The 18,096-nt window shown below is 26.9% G+C and overlaps 1 protein-coding gene across 3 annotated transcripts in view; it reads left to right on the top strand.

The window, feature by feature from the left end:
* Nucleotides 1-18,096, top strand: part of LOC136084866 (uncharacterized) — a 169,500-nt gene that overhangs the window by 75,578 nt on the left and 75,826 nt on the right. For all 3 annotated transcript variants that reach the window (XM_065806056.1, XM_065806057.1, XM_065806058.1), the window contains 2 exons: nucleotides 13,722-14,210; nucleotides 14,390-14,878. In XM_065806056.1, the coding sequence (XP_065662128.1) occupies nucleotides 13,722-14,210; nucleotides 14,390-14,878 (978 nt within the window). The remainder of the gene's footprint in view (nucleotides 1-13,721; nucleotides 14,211-14,389; nucleotides 14,879-18,096) is intronic.

Genomic DNA, 18,096 nt, shown 5'->3' with positions numbered 1-18,096 from the left:
ATCAAGCAGTGGTTTCAAGACAACCACCTATCGGTAATGGATTGGCCGCTTCAATCTCCGGATCTCAACCCTGTGGAGAACCTGTGGGAGATCGTCAACCGCAGAATTAATTGTGAAGGTGTTCGCAATAAGGATCAACTGTTTGAACAAATCCAAAAGGCCTGTGCAGCGATTCCACAAAGCTTCATTGATCACCTGATCGAATCTATGCCTCGAAGATGCAAAGCTGTGATCGACAACAAAGGATTCGCCACAAAATATTGATAGCGAAATACAGCTTGGTCAACATTTTGTCGAGTTGCACTTGTTTTGTCCAGAAGGAAATCAACTTTTTTTTAATATTTTTGATTAATTTATTTATTTTTGTGTACAAATAATGAACTTTGTGATGAATAAAACTTGAAGAACTTTGTCTCCAAATAGTTACATAGTTATTTCTCTAATTTGAAAAAATGCAGCACTTTTATATAAAGAAACTAAATTAGCATTATTTGGTTGCACTTGTTTTGTCCGATACTGTATATATATATATATATATATATATATATATATATATATATATATATATATATATATATATATATATATATATATATATATATATATATATATAAAAGAATTCAACAGAGTATTTCTACTGAATGTTTTTTACAATATGTTTTTTCACTTCTGTAACAGATTACAGGTTGGGGTTTGCAGTGGCTTGTGAAGCTTAACTTCACAAGCCAATGCAAGCCCCAGTTATAAAATACATAGTTATTTTCTGCCTGCTGAAAAAAGGCAATTGTGGTTCTTGTTTTTGAAAATCTTGACAACACTCTGGTCTTTTTAAACATCATATAATCAGTCTTCAATCTATCAGTAGCAAAGTCTTTGTTTTTTTAATCAGCAAATGTCTTGTTTGAGTCTAATAACTCTCTAACAATCAATATAATTTTTGATCTTCTTATTCTTGAGCTTATTTGGTGACTGCTGTAAATAAATGATTCCATCTTGTGTTAAATACAGGCAGCAAGCGAAGAGCTATTGCTCTTGACATATGAATGGCTTGTAAATGTCTCCCATGTTGCTTTTCACCATATACTTTCTTCGTATGGTGTAACTTCAATGTTGCTTTTTCTACTTTGCATTATTTTGAACTATACTTCAAACTTATTACTACTTACCTCTCATGTAAAACATATATATAACTGATATCAAAGCTAGAATCAGCTACAGTTGTATCATTTATTTGTGCTTGATGTAATCCCAAATCTTTCCCTTTAAAAGAGGTCTAAAAATTTATTATAAATGTAGTTGGACCTGCACTGAATTTGCCAAGCTTAATGCACTCTACCATCATCATAAAGTTGCATTTCTTTCTCTTTACAATTACTTCTTGTTTCTTCTTAATTACAATTCTTCTTCATCATCTTTCTTCTTCTTTACAATTACTATCATGGTTGTTGCTCAAACAAGCTTTGGTCTTTTATTCCATTAACCAAAACTCATTTTTACTTGACTCATCATTGAGCAAAGGTGTTTCATTCTACTAATGATGTCTTTTTATGCTCTGAAAACTTTTACTCATCTAGTTTTTTACCCCTCACATCAATGTTTTGAAACTCTCTCCCATCTTTATGTTTTCTCGACTTATACAATCTGCAACTTTTTAAATCTTCTGTCAACCATATCCTTGCTCTTTAACAATGTTCTTTGTTTTTTATAACTTTTTACTTTATAGTAATTACTCCCAACAATGTTGGAAGTGAGTTCGAAAATTAAAAGCTAGTTCTTTTTAATACCCTTTCAAGTTTAAGTAAATGTCATGTAAATTTGAGAAGTAAAACAAACAGTAAATGTTGGAGGATCGGATAACTGAAAAGACAACATCTTTCTTTGATGTCTTCATTAAAGAAGACAAAGAGAAGTTTCAGACATTCCTTCAGAAACCACCAAAACAGTGGAGATTTGGTTAACCACTGCAAATTTAATCCCTAAACACCTGAGTTAATTGACCAGTTAGATAAAATTGATTTTACACCTAAAAAAATAATTTACACAAAGAGCACCAGTTTTCTTTCAATGAACTCTAATATGTCTAAGTTTTAATATAGAATTGATTTTTACCTGGAAAAATAGGCAAAACGTATTTTTAAGTAACTTAGTAGTGTAACTTAGTAAGTAATAGTGAAATTGAAAATTTTTTGAAATAAAATTAAATTAAATTGAAGTTTCTTTTAAACTTAATGAAATAACTTTTTTCAAATTCTTACGGTAGTACTTTCGTACTTCTACTTACTTCTACGTACGAAAATACTACTTACTGTAGTATTTTCGTACTACTACTTACGGTAGTACTTTCGTATTCTTACGGTAGTATTTTCAAATTCTTACGGTAGTAAATTTGTACGGTAATTCAAATTGTTACGATAGATACATTTTAGCTGAATTTAATCTATAAATCAATTTTCAGCTTTTTAGTTGAGGAGAATTGTTTACCCCAACCCTGTTTTTTGATATAGTTTTTTTAACAAAATGTTAATTTACCATATTTTTTTTTATAACTGATTCCATCCCAACGAGACTGCTAGCAGCCACTATTAATTTTTTTTCATGCAACATACAATGGGTTTTAGCAATAGTAAACAGATGTCTGTTTTCTGGCAAATTGATTTTGAGGTAATGGTTTTGAATAAAAGTTCAGCGGTACTATATGAGAAAAACCATGGAGAAGAGTGAAGCTTGACTTGGAATTGTCGAGAAGGAATAAAAGGTTCAATGCTAACCTGAATGCAAGAAGTTATGTAAGAAGCACATTTGTCACCAGAAAGACGTAAAAATTTCCCGAGGACCATCACAAGGAAAAACATAAAGAGAGTCCCAGTCAGCATGAAGATAGTTGTAAGAAGTACTATGATAAAGGGATTCTGATGATGAAGACGAAGGAGATAATAGTTTTAGAGAGATAAAACTGCCATCAGAAGCACTAAAGGGTGAATGTGGAGAAACTGAGCAGTGACCATGATTAGAAACAAGACATAAGTTGAGTAGAAAAGATAAATGTTTGGGATTGTCTGGAAAGTGAGGTGGAAAAATAACTATTTGAGTTAAAGATTGAGAAAGAAAAATATTGTGAGCCTTAACACCTGCAGATTCACTGACACTAGAGCCAACAATAACAATATTGGCTAAAGAATAAACAGAGTGAACTTGGTCAATTTGATCAGAAATAACAACCAAAAGTTTGCAGGCTTGAAATGAAGGAGAGCGATATAGAACATGTAAGAGAATAGAACTGATACAGAAAGCGAAAGGCAATAGAGTGAAGTTGTGAAGAATTAAAGCACTTAAAAAAATAGTCTGTGGATTCAAACCTAGTTTTCTGACTTATGGATGAAATCTTATGAACATAAATGCCCAGGCCAAGCATATGACTATTTGAATTTTTATGAATTAAAAGAAGAGAACCATCAACAAGATCACAAGATAAAACAGCCAAACTCAAATTAGTCTCAAAAAGAGCAAGTAGATCTGGTGAACTTTGCAAGAGATAAGACTCAGCAGAAGAAAAGTTACTGTAAAGACCACAAATATTAGTGAATGGTAGGTTTAGAGAACTTGGTGATGACAATGTTTTTTTGTGTTTTATAGTTTTTTGTACTTTATTAATTTTTAAAGTTGTCAAAGTAACTTGACTCTTTACTTTTATTAAACCCTCAGACATAAGAAAGGGCTCCAAATGCAGCCTCGACAATGTGCACAAGTTGTTTAAACAGGGACACCATCAATGGGCAACATGGCACTGTTAGTACTCTGATATTTTACCAAAAAGTTTTTGAATCCTGACTACAGCCGACCTCAGAAGCATAAAACTGAGTTTTAAGATTTTTAGGAGTTCCAGGCAACTCATTCTATTATCTCATTAAGAGATAATAGAATGAGTTGCCTAGTCATAAAAACATAGACACAAGCAAAACATATGCATTGAGTCAAGAAGATCCAGCATTCAACATCCTAAACTAAAAGCAATATGCTATAAATACATCTATGCCAGTCTAATAGATGAAGAATGGGTGCAACACTAAACAACAGATAGAATCTGTTTATCCCTTTAGTCTTTGTTTAGGAGGCCTTCTACAAGACGGATGCCTTTATTTTCTGCCTTATATGAGTTTTTTTTTATTGATACATCTCAAGCCTTTACTAAACCAAGAAACCCGAGGAAAGGGGTGTTTTAAGGACAGCGAGGCAGCAGGACTTGAAGCAGGTTGTAGTGGGTTACATGTTACCAGTAGCAGGATAACCTGCCCTGAGGATAATTTAAAATGTAAATTATACTATTTTTAGAGAAAGAAATAAAAATCATACCATTTTATTCAAAAGTTCATATATTTATTAATGCCCTAGAAAAAAATTTTTAATAAATATTTAGATTAGTCTTGCTCTCAAGGCAGCTAAAAGAAGCTGTTTTTAATCATTTACAGGTTTCTTTTTTTTTCCAAATATGTTTTTATAGGGAAAGAAAATTGTGATTGAATGATACCCAAATTTTTTGGAGTTAGTTTAAAATATTTGCTTCAAATCTAGATGATTTAGTTTTTTTTGAATTTGAAAATTTTTTTTTCTCAAAACCCCTAATACTCATGCATAACACTACAGTATTTTAAAAATCTAAATGTTTAGCTTTTAATTAACTCATTTATAAACTCACTTATGCATAAAAACAAATTCTAAATGCTTCACTGATTTTTCTCAAGAAATAAAATATAATAATTATAGGCCCCTAAACTGCTGGATTACGGATTTGTATTAATATATTTAAATTTAAAAAAACCTATAATTATGTAATTTATAAAAACTCTATAAAACTTTGTAAAAAAACTATCAATTTTTTATCAAGAATATAGTATGCAGAGTATAAACCTAAAGTGACTTAAAGTGCTTGTTTTGAGTAATATTGTCATGTGGTACCTTACCAGGTCTAGCTTTATGCTGTTAAAACCACAGCATATGATGATGTATATACCGATTTACCCCACTTTAGCTGGCAGCGGCAATATAGCCTAGCAGACCTAAATTGTTTTTATACCAGAACAAAGCCACTTTAGATGTCACAGTGGAGCAGTATTGGCATGCTGATAACAACTTTACGCACCACAGTCTCCTGAAAGCATATTTGCTGATTAAATATATATATATATATATATATATATATATATATATATATATATATGTATGTATATATATATATATATATATATATATATATATATATATATATATATATATAAATTTATTAATATATACACATATATATGTATTTATAAACATGTATATATTTATATATGTATAATTCTACATGTATATGTATGTATATTTAAATATATATATATATTCATGTATGTATCTATGTATGTATGTGTATATATATATATATATATATATATATACATATATATATATATATATATATATATATATATATATATATATATATATATATATATATATATATATATATATATATATGTATATGTATGTATGCATGTTAAGGAGTGTTGCTACATTGACTGAGGGTTTGAGAATGGGCAGCCATTTTTTTCCATTATTCTTCTTTTCCTAAAATAGCTGTATGTTATAAAGATAAACAAAACTTGCTTTCTTCAAACCTTAGCTTGCTTCATTTTTTCAGTAGGCTAAGGTTTTTTCTTGGGCCGTTACCACAAAGCCCAGCTTTCATAAAACTTCTATTAACAGCCAACCGTCTTGTCTTCACACCTTCCTCTTCTAAATTGGTAGCAATTTTTCTACATAAAACTCTTCTGTTAATTTGGCACAGGTTTACAATTTTTCTGTCTGTTCTTGTGGAGTTGTTCTTTTTTTACAGCCAAGTTTTACAATCGTCTTTGCTTCAAGACCCATGCCTTTATCAAGTGCTTTCTTCATTTTGCACACAGACGAGGTTGATACCTTCAATATTTTTGCTTCTTCCTTTTCGCTCATTTATGTATTTTTTAGTAAAACTTATATTTGTACCTTTTTTTTGGGACTCAGATCACTTGTTTTCACCATCGTATGGTCTAGAAAAAGCAAGTTTTCTAAAAAAGTATTAACTTTTAGTAATAAAAGATAATTTGGTAAGAAACTGAATGCGTACCGGATACCAAGTTAAAATTTGAAGTCTTTACAATGAATCCCTGCTCTTCAGGATTATTTAATCTAAAAAACACAATTTTCATTTCTGATTTCTATTAATTTGATCAGTACTATATATGTATATATATATATATATATATATATATATATATATATATATATATATATATATATATTTATATATATATATATATATATATTTATGTATAGATGTTTTATATTGTTTTTAAGGTATTATTAAAAATGTATATATATATTGGTTTTTACATTGGTTTCATGAAAACCACCTCTACATATTTTTGTTGTTGTTGATATAACTGACTTTTACCCATCGATTAATGTAAAGCTACTTAGCGACACAGTAGAGTTTGCTGGTCAGCATCTAGTTATAAATCAAGAAGTTAGTAAATTTATTATACACGCAAGAAAATCTTAAATCTTTAACAATGGCGATTCTTGGATTTAAAAAGATGGAGAATTATTTGATGTAACTGAGTGCTTATGATGGTGCAGAAGTATGTGAATTAGTGGGAATATTTATGTTGCACCAACTATTTCAATATTATAACAGGATAACTATTTCAATATTATAACAGGAATTATGAGTTAGGTTCATATTGGGACAATGGTCTAGCTATTTTTAAAAACCGCTGTGGCCAACAAATGGAAAAAAATAAGGAAGCATTTTGTAAATATTTTTAAAAGCAATGCAAAGCAAAAAAAAAGTCTCCATTTATCTACCAGCTGTAATGTTGGAATTATCAATTACCTTGACTTAACACTAATTCTTAGCAACAGTTTCTTCCAACCTTACTCAAAGCCAGATAACATTCTTAACTATATGCACGCAGACTCTAACCACCCTCTGTGCATATTAAAAAGTTTACCGCGAACAATTGAACTAAGAGTGTTTACTGCATCTTCAAACAAAGAAATTTTTCAAAAAACTGTTTCTCCCTATCAGGATGCATTGTTAAAATCAGGTTTCTCATCCAAGCTCAAATATCTGTCAGATGTAGAACTCATTCAAAACAAAATTCACAAATGAAACATTATTTGGTATAATCCCCCATATAGTAAAAATGTTGCAACTAAGATAGAAAACCTTTTTTAAAAAATAATTGATACAAGCTTTCCTGTTGGTCATTTATTGCACAAGATTTTTAACAGAAACACTATTAAAATTAGCTACTCGTGTATGCAAAACATTAAGTTATCAGTTCGCATAATCAAAATATTTTATACAATCATAAAAAAACCGAAACAAAAACCTGCAACTGCATCAATAAATCTACCTGCATTATGAACAACCAGTGTCTAAGTAAGAATATTGTATATTAAGCTACTGTTTCATCCGATAAACCAGATTACACAAAAAAAGTTTATATTGGTATTAGTGAGACCCCTTTCAAGTTAAAGTATGCAAACAATTTAAAATCTTTTAATTTAATTAAGTAAAGAAATGATACGGAATTATTTAAAGAAATTTTAAAACTTAAAGAAGAAAACCTTTCATTTTTTACTAAGTGGAAAATTATCAAGCGCTGTCAAACATATAATTCTTAATCCAAAATTTGTTTAAAGTCTGTTGAACATAAGGAATGAGTTGGTTTCAAATTGTAGACATAAAAATTAATTCCTTCTTTCGTTTTATTATACTGGTGATTAGCTGATTTATATAAAAATTTTCCTTTGACATTTTCTTGTTTTGTCTCCATAATGATGTCTCATCAGATCTCACTTCCATGTATTTTGTAATTTTATTAACATTTTTTTGTTTGTTTTTGATATAGTACATGGCTGATGATTGCCGTATAGGCATGAAACTTATGGTTTCATGAAAAGTTGTTTGTTCTTTATGTATTAAAAATATTTATATATATATACCACTCTATTTAGAAAGTTGTTTACTTTCTTTACGTATTGAGCTTTAACTGAAATAGAGTTTTGTATTATTATTATTATTATTATTATACAATAATAAACATCAATGAATATATATATATATATATATATATATATATATATATATATATATATATATGTATATATATTTATATATATATATATATATATATATATATATATATTATTTATATATATATATATGTATATATATATATGTATATATATATATGTATATATATATATATATATATATATATGTATATATATATATATGTATATATATATATATATATGTATATATATATATATATATATATATGTATATATATATATATATATATATATATATATATATATATATATATATATATATATATATATATATATATATCAAAAGCACCACTGAATCTTGTCTTTATAACAAAAACATGGTTTAATAAAAGCTCTATCTTTAATCTCACTAATTATATCACATATAGGTGTGATCACAAAATTAATCTTCATGGTGGAGTCTGCATCTATATATCTGATACACTAATAAGCCATAAAGTAACACATCTTGAACTTAACAATGACTCTGAACAAGTTTGGTGTTCAGTTAATCTTGGAACTAAAAAAATTCTAGTTGGTTGCATATACCGTTTACCTCTCAGCAATAACTTTGTAAATAATCAAATTAAAGCCTCTATAAATTTTGCATCTAATTTAGTTGAAAAAAAACACTACTCTGGCCTTCTTATCGCAGGAGATTTTAACCCTGACCATACCACATGGCATAACAACACAGCAATTACCACAAACTCACTAGCTGAAGACTTTATTGAAACATTTGATTCAAATCATTTAACATAGCATGTCAATTTTTAAACTTTTCAATTGAACTCTATATTAGGTTCATCTAGCACTCTAGATCTTATTTTAACTGAGTCATCTCAACGCATATTTTCTCTTGAAAAACATTCTCAACTGGGGTGCACTAAAAAAGGACAAGCTCATTTAATTCTAACTTGGAATTTTGCTGTAGAATCGTCAAACCCTCCTAGAAATCGGGTTTTTTTCATCACGACAAGATTTTAAAAATGGTAATTTCGATAAACTAAATATGTATTTCAAAGATATCAACTGGGTCAATCGTTTTAAAAATTTAAATGTTAATGAATGTTATAATGTATTCCAATCTACCTATATTGAAACATTATTTCTAACGAAAGCCATATAGCTACGATCCTTAACAATTACTTTTGATCTGTTTTTACTTCTTAAAGTTTGAGTCAATTGCTGCCAACATTCAAAAAGCGCACATTTTCTGTGATTGATGAGACATCAATCTTGAATAGACTTAATGAGAACTACATACAAGTGTTACTCTCAAACCTAAACTTAGAAAATTTTATTGGATTAACCCACAAATCGGCTATCCATCTGTGCGAATAACTAGAGGACACTTTCATCGTCAATAAAAAGAGTTCTTTAATGCTTCTGACCTCAATAACAACATGCATGCTATTTCTACTAGACTCAATTCTTCCCTAAAACTAAAAGAGTAGTAAGCCGATGGAATTCACTCCCACAAACTGTGATTGACTCTCGTCATCTTAATGAATTTAAAAACCGCTTAGACAAACACTGTAGCCAGCACTAGAATTACAGTTAATGTACCGAATTGCTGCTACAGCTCATTGTCTACTGGCAAAGAGCTAAAGTGTTGCTACCTCTTTCAAGCAACATTTTATTGTTCGCCGCAGCTTATCATTATTATTATTATTATTATTATTATTATTATTATTATTATATATATATATATATATATATATATATATATATATATATATATATATATATATATATATATATATAAATATATATATATATATATATATATATATATGTATATATATATATATATAAAACAAGAACACGAAACAAACAACAAACAAAAGTACCAAAACAAGTACACGAACCAAACAACGAACAAAACAAAAACAAGTACACAAGAAAGTTTTGATTTAAAAACAAAAAAAATACCTTCACAATGCAAAGAATTAGAAAACTTTAAGACAGAACTATTTAATTTAGTAAAATTAATAAAGTTTAAGAAATGCCGAAGCCAATTTCAAAAAAAAATTAAAGAACAAGGTATCAAAAATTAAATCTAACTCTAACACCCTAATATTTGTCGACAAAACTAACAACATTTACCAATTAACCCCGAAGATTACTCCAAACGATTAAATGAAAACATCACAAAAACATACAAAAAAGCCCCTAAAAAACTAGAAAATTCAATCAACCTTGAAGCAAAAAGCATAGTAACTAAACTAAATATAAACAAACAAATCAATATAATCACCAGAAACATTCATTACATTAAAAGACCACAAAAACAACTTTGGAAATCAAAAATCTTGCCACTGATTAAATCCAGGAAAAAGTGAACTCGGCATTGTCAGCAAAAACTAGATAAAATCAACAAGGAAATAAAAAAGAAATTAAAACCAAACCAATGGAAAAACAATGCTGAAGTAATCAAATAGTTTACAAACATAAGCAACAAGCAACACTGTGTATTTATACAACTCGACATTAATGAATTTTACCCATTCATCACAAAAGACATACTAAACAACGCCGTAATATTTGCAAAACAACACACTAAAATCAGCAATAAAAAAATTATGGTCATAAATCACTGCAGAAAATTGCTATTATTTTTTAAAAATGAAACATGGATAAAAAAAGGAGTATAAGAATTGTTTTGACGTCACAATGGGAAGTTTTGACGGAGCCAAAGTATGTGAACTGGTGGGTTTATACATTCTAGACTCTTTATCCAAAACCATTATTAAAAAAATGATATAGGTCTTTACCGAAACAATGGATTGATGGTAATGCGCAAAACAACTACCGCACAGTTAGATTAAGTCAGAAAAAATATAATTGAGATATTTAATAACATCATATTTAAAATAGATATTCAAATCAATCTAAACAGCACTATTTTTCTTGATGTAACTTTTAATCTTTATAAAAACTCCTACCAACCTTTTAAAAGAAACAAAATGATCAACTACTCTACATCCAGACTGAATCAAACCACCCACCCCAAGTCCTTAAGCAGATCCCTCTCTCCATTAATGATCAATTATCGCAAAATTCTTCCGATAGAAAATATTCAACTCCTCAAAAACAGAATAGGAAGAAGCACTTAAACAAAACAGTTTTAAAAACTTTTAAACAACCCAAAAGATGATACCCCATCAAAGAAAAAGGAATATAATTTGGTTTAACCCACCCTACAATAAAACGTCTCTACCAATGTTGGTTGAATCTTTTTGCAAGTAATAGATAAGCATTTCCCACCTTCAAACCCATTGCATGAACGGTTCAAATAGCTGTTCAAAAAACATTTCAAAAATTATAAAAAGTCACAACAAAAAAAGAAATTTAAATAACCTGACTGAAAATCTCCCTCACAATTGCAAACAAAAATAAATCAGCCCGCTGAATAAATATTGTAGAGGGACAAACATAATTTACAAATGTATAGCACGCCCAGCAAAGCATACATTGGTTTATCAGAGAGAGTGTGGAAAAAGAGATATGCAAACCCCAAGTAATCATTTATAAATAAAAAACATTCAAATGCAACTACTCTCTCAAAATATATATGGGAAATTATGAACAAACTGAAAGAAACACCAGAATTAACTTGATCTATCCTAAAAAAGCCCCTGCTTACGACAATTCAATAAAAAAATACTTACAATAACATGTTTACTTTGTTTATATGAAAAATTTTACTTTATAAAAATGCTAAAGAGCTACCTAATAAAAAAACAGAGTTAATTTCCAAATGTTGTCACAAAAATAAATTTCTATTAAGCAACCACAAACCTGAAGATTAGATAATTGCAGTTGTTACAATAGTTTTTTTTGTATAGGTTTTTTCTGTATAGTTTCAATTGTATATAATTTTTTAACAAACATACTATATTTATATCTCATCTGATGATTGCAACAGCATGAAACCTAAAGTTGTGAAAATCACGTATTTTTATTTTCTAATATATATATATATATATATATATATATATATATATATATATATATATATATATATATATATATATATATATATATATATATATATATATATATATATATATATAATTACACATGTTGGATTTCCTAATTGAGCAAAAAGAATTCAACAGAGTAATTCTTACCTATGTTTTTTACAATATTTCAATTCTGTAACAGATTACAGATTGGTGCTTGCGGTGGATTTTGAATTATAACTTCAACAAAACACAGTTATTTACTGCCTGCTGAAAATGGCAGTTGTGGTTCAAAATCTTGAAAACACTATGGCCCGGTCAAATATCATACAATTAGTCTTCTCTCTATTAGTAGTGAGGTCTTTTTTGTCTTTAGTCAACAATAGTGTTATTTGAGTCTAATAACTCTCAAAGCATTAATATAAATTTTGATCTTTTTATTCTACAGCCTAATTAGCTACTGCTGTAATTGAATGATCCCATCTTGCATTAGATAGAGGCAGCAAGGCAAGATCTATTGCTCTTGACATATTAATGGCTTGTTAATATTTTGCATGTTGCTTTTCTTCATAAACTTTCCTCATATCGTGTCACTTCTACTTGCGTCTTTACTTTGTATCTTTTTGGACTATCCTTTAAATTTATCACTACTTGCCTCTCATGGAAAACATATATACAATTTATTGCTATATATACTAGAATCTGCTATGTTGCATCATTTATTTGTGCTTAATGTAATCCCAAATCTCTACATTTTTTTTATTCATCCTTATATATGTAACACTGATGTCATATTTGGGCTGGTTCTTCTATTGATGATCAATCTCTTTTAGAAAAGGTCCAAAAATTTATTATAAATTTAGTTGGATCTGCACTGAGTTTGCCAAGCTTAATGCACTCTACCATCATCATAAAGTTGCATCTCTTTCTCTTTTCTACAATTACTATCATGGTTGTTGCTCAAACAAGCTATCATCTTTAATTCCATTAACCAAAACTCATTTTTACTTGACTCATCATTGAGCAAAGGTGCATCATTCTACTAAAGCTGTCTTTTTATGCTCTAAAAACTTTTATTTGTCTAGTTTTTTACCCCTCATGTCAATGTTTTGAAACTCTCTCCCATCTTTATGTTTTCTCAACTTATACTATCTACAACTTTTTAAATTTTCTGTCAACTTATACTATCTACAACTTTTTAAATTTTCTGAAAAAAATTTTCTGTTTAGTTAATAAAGTTTTTTTAAAAAAAAAAAGTTTTTATAATAAATTTAATTTGACGTGGCTCTTGCTATTTTAGTGGAGAATTTTCAATTGTATTTGTGTTTTTTATTTTCATTTTTTGATGGATTATGTGTCCTTTTTTAATTAATTTTCTCATTAAAATCGTAAAATAATGTTGTATAAATCTTATAAAGTTTTATTAATTTTTGTAAAAAGTATTGCAAATAAGTTTTGCATAACCTTTTTAAAATGAGCTTTGTATTATTCATTTTACTTTTTACTTTTGATTGTTATGTATTACTAGTTTTTATAAAAAGGCTTTGCAAAAAGTTTTTAAAAAGTGTATTGTAATTTGCATTAAGTTTTTGAAAAGTGTATAAACATTTAATTTAGATTTTATACACTATCGACAAGAACTCACTTTAATAAAAGGTTTATATCTTGGAACTCTCAATGTTATGATGAAAGAGTATACTGTATCTTTTAATCTAAAACCTAAAAGTTATTCTAAAGGATTAAAAAATGTTCTTCATTTTACTTTCGATAACGATATTGTAGAAAATGGCGATCGAAATCCAGGTGTTTGGTTTCATGAAAATGGTTCTGGAAAGCTTGCTATTTTTGTTGTGGTAAATAATATTGGTAATTACTCTATTGAAACACCCCCACTTACTTTAAATAAATGGTCTTTCGTTAAAATAAGTCAAATTTTATCAAATGGAAAATATTGGCTATCTGTTGATTTGAATGGAGTCAATATACATAGAGTAGAAAATTACAATGTAACAAACTTTAAAAATGTAAAAGTGTATGCTTCTGATCCTTTGTGTGATTCTCAAAATGGTTCTATTGCTGACTTATTGATTACAAATGGAAAAGTTGGTTAGAGGATTTTTTTTATTCACATTATTTAATGTTTGATAATATAATATTCATAGTTAAATTGTTAGCAATATAAGCAACTTCATTAAATATATGAAGTAAGTTAGTGTAGCAATTTTTTTTTTAATGAAAAAAAATGGGTAGTTGTTAGGGCATTAATTTTTTTCCTTTGAATTTAGAGTACATTGTTGGTAATACCCATACTCCATTAGTGAAAGGAAATATTATTGCTGAAATACCAATTCTTGATAAAGAATATTTAATTTCATTTGATGTTTATCCTAATAAGTTTGTTCCTTACTATCATAGTGTTATTCATTTTACTATTGGTTCTGATAATTCTAACTATGGTGATAGAACTCCTGGTATATGGTTTCATGAAAATGGTAATGGAACACTGCATGTTGCTGCTCCAATAAATGGTTACCAAAATTACTATTTTAACACAGATCCATTGAAACTAAATATGTGGACTAACATTGAAGTTAGTCAATTTTTAAAGAGCACATATTATTTATACACAATTAGAATAAATGGAGATGTTGTTTTTTCTATTATCAACAGTCAAGCTCAAACATTTAGAAATGTGAAAGTATATGCTTCAAATCCATGGAATGAAGCTCAAGATGGATTTATTAAAAACTTTTTTATAATCAATGGAGTTTCAAGTAAGTTTTCATATAATTTAGTTAAAGAAAAAATATAGATTGATGTTTAAAAATTATGGCACATTTATTTTTCAATATTTTTCTGGAAACAAACGAAACTCTAATTTGCAATGTTCTATTACAATTATTAGCAATTTTGCTAATGATACTGCCGGTAGCAGTTAAACCTATACTTTTTGTATATTTTTGTATAATTTTACGGTAGCAGTTACATCTACACTTTTTTGTATATATATTTTTATATATATATAATAATATTGTTATATATATATATATATATATATATATATATATATATATATATATATATATATATATATATATATATATATATATATATATATATATATATGTATATATTTTAAGAGTCCCAAAAATTAAATTTTTGAAAACTCTTTGCTATCACCCCATCAACCTGTTCTATACAATAAATAAACACTAAATTTAATTAGTTTTTAAATAAGATATATTTTTAGGTTCTCTCTTGACCATAGATTTTTTAAAAATCTCTATTAGTATTAAATAAAAAGTTTAAAATTAAATTTGATTAGTGTTTCACTAGTATTAAATAAAAGTTTTTAAAGTGCATCCTTTTTAATTTTTTAAGTTTTTTTTTATTCAGTTAATTTGGTGCTATATTTAACCTGGAAGTTCATGTCTTCTTTCAACTAATGATGCATATATGGTAGAAGCTAACTTTGATCCTCTAGACCTCTAGTTTTAAAGCCAAAATTTTAATCACTTCACAACATTCACAACTGCTGCTTGAATGTTGGGTTTCAAATATAGCAAAGTTGTTTGAAAATTTTAAAAATGATCATTATATATAAAAATAAATATTTTTATATATAAAGTTTATTAACTAAAAGTGAAAAAAGTTATGTTCACTAATTTTTTCGATAAAATTTTTTTAATAACTTTTTTATTATATAATTTGTTGCGTTGCTTTGACATGATTCTAAATAAAAATTTTTTCTTTAATTAGATCTAAATCAGAAAAAAGTCTTTTATATTCTTTTTTTTAATGTTTAATTAAAAGTCTTTTATTGTTGTTTTCTTTGTTTGTTTATGTATTCTTTTTTAAGTTGATGTATAAAAATAGAAAATAAATAAAAATTTATTTTGTTCTTTTATAATTTTTTAACTTTAAAATATTTTTATTTCAAAGTTAAAAAAAAAATATTAATTTGCTAATATAAAAAAAAATTAGTTATAACTTTGTTGAACAATTGCAACAATTGCAACAAATTTTAAAACTTTGAAATAATTTTGCTTCATTTGATAACAGACATAAAACACTTTTATAAAACTTTTCTTAACTATATTAGGGATTCGTTCAATGTTAAAGAGCCTAAGGAGACCCCTTAAAGTATTAAGGCGCTAACAGGAAATATTTTTTAAGTATGATGTTTTTGGAACACTCTAATATATATATATATATATATATATATATATATATATATATATATATATATATATATATATATATATATATATATATATATATATATATATATATATATATATATATATATATATATATATATATATATATATATAGATATAGATATATATATAGATATAGATATATATATAGATATAGATATAAATTGTATATATATAATATATATATATAATGTATACATAATATGTATAATATATATAAATTTATATATATATATATATGTATACATGCCTTGGCATGGAGAAATTGAGCACAAGAGTTGAGAAAAGCTCTCTTAAAACAAACACAGCAAGCCATGTGAGCTGCTCCTCTAAACAGCTTCTTATGAGAACTTTTGGTTTTAGCATAAGCTATCTGTTTGATCCTCTAAATATTGTTTATTAAATACAAAATTTATTTTTATTCTTGTTGCAAGAATATGTTTGTAACATTAATATTACAAGAATATAAACAAAACAAGTGTTGTCTGGGTTTTCACATTAACTATCCATTTATTTGTTAACAACAATACTTATTTGATAAAAAATTTGACCAAGAGCCATAAAAGTTTCTACAGCTTATAAAAAATGTTTTATATTTTCTTATTATAATTGAATTCAGGCATTTTTAAAGTTATTACAACAATTAAAAATTTCACTATAAAAGTGAAAAATATATTAAAGTAAATAATATAAAAAATATATAATTCATTACATAAAATATAAATTATTACTCAAAAACTTAAAGTGTAATGATTTTATATTTTATCAGTTAAATAATTTTATATTTTATCAATATAATTTAGAATTAATTTAGAGTGTAATATTTTTAAATTTATCAGTTAGCCTGATCTAATCAAAAACATTTGCATTATAGTTATAATTTTTCCGATATAATCAAAAACATTTTATTTTAGTTACGATGATAATTATACCATTGAAATGAAAAATTATACTTTTGCGAGAGCCGTAAATTGCTCTCGCAAACCAATTTAGGGGTGTGTGAGCAAGAGTTATATGTTATATATTATATATTTTATATGTTATATTTATATATTATATATATATATGTTATATGTTATATTTATATATTATTTATATATATGTTATATTTTATATATATGTTATATTTTATATATATGTTATATTTATATATTATATATATATATATATATATATATATATATATATATGTTATATATTATATATTTATATATATATATATATATGTTATATGTTATATATTATATATTTATATATATATATGTTTATATATTATATATTATATGTTATATAAACGGTGTTCTGAGTACTATCTATGCTTTGAGTCAAGTTCTTCAATCTTATTTTAAAATGAATAAAGTACCAAAAACTATAAAACACAAAAAACCATCATCATCACCAAGTTCTCTAAACCTATCATTCACTAATATTTGTGGTCTTCCAAGTAACTTTTCTTCTGTTGAGTCTTATCGCATGCAAAGTTCACCAGACCTAATTGCTCTTTGTGAGACTAATTTGAGTTCGGCTGTCTCTTCTTGTGATCTTAGTGTTGATGGTTATCTTCCTCTGATTCGTAAAGACTCCAATAGTCACATGCTTGGCCTCGGCATTTACATTCGTAAGAATTCACCTGTTTGTCGTGAAACTAGGTTTGAATCCACAGACTATTCTTTCATGTGCTTTCGTTTAGCACCACTTCACTCTATTGCCTTTCAATTTGTTCTATATCGCTCTCCTTCATCTCAAGACTGCACTCTTTTTGATGTTATTTC

Source organism: Hydra vulgaris, chromosome 09, assembly GCF_038396675.1.
Source record: "Hydra vulgaris chromosome 09, alternate assembly HydraT2T_AEP".
Taxonomy (NCBI): Eukaryota; Metazoa; Cnidaria; class Hydrozoa; order Anthoathecata; family Hydridae; genus Hydra; species Hydra vulgaris.
This window is presented reverse-complemented; position numbering and strand designations above follow the sequence as displayed.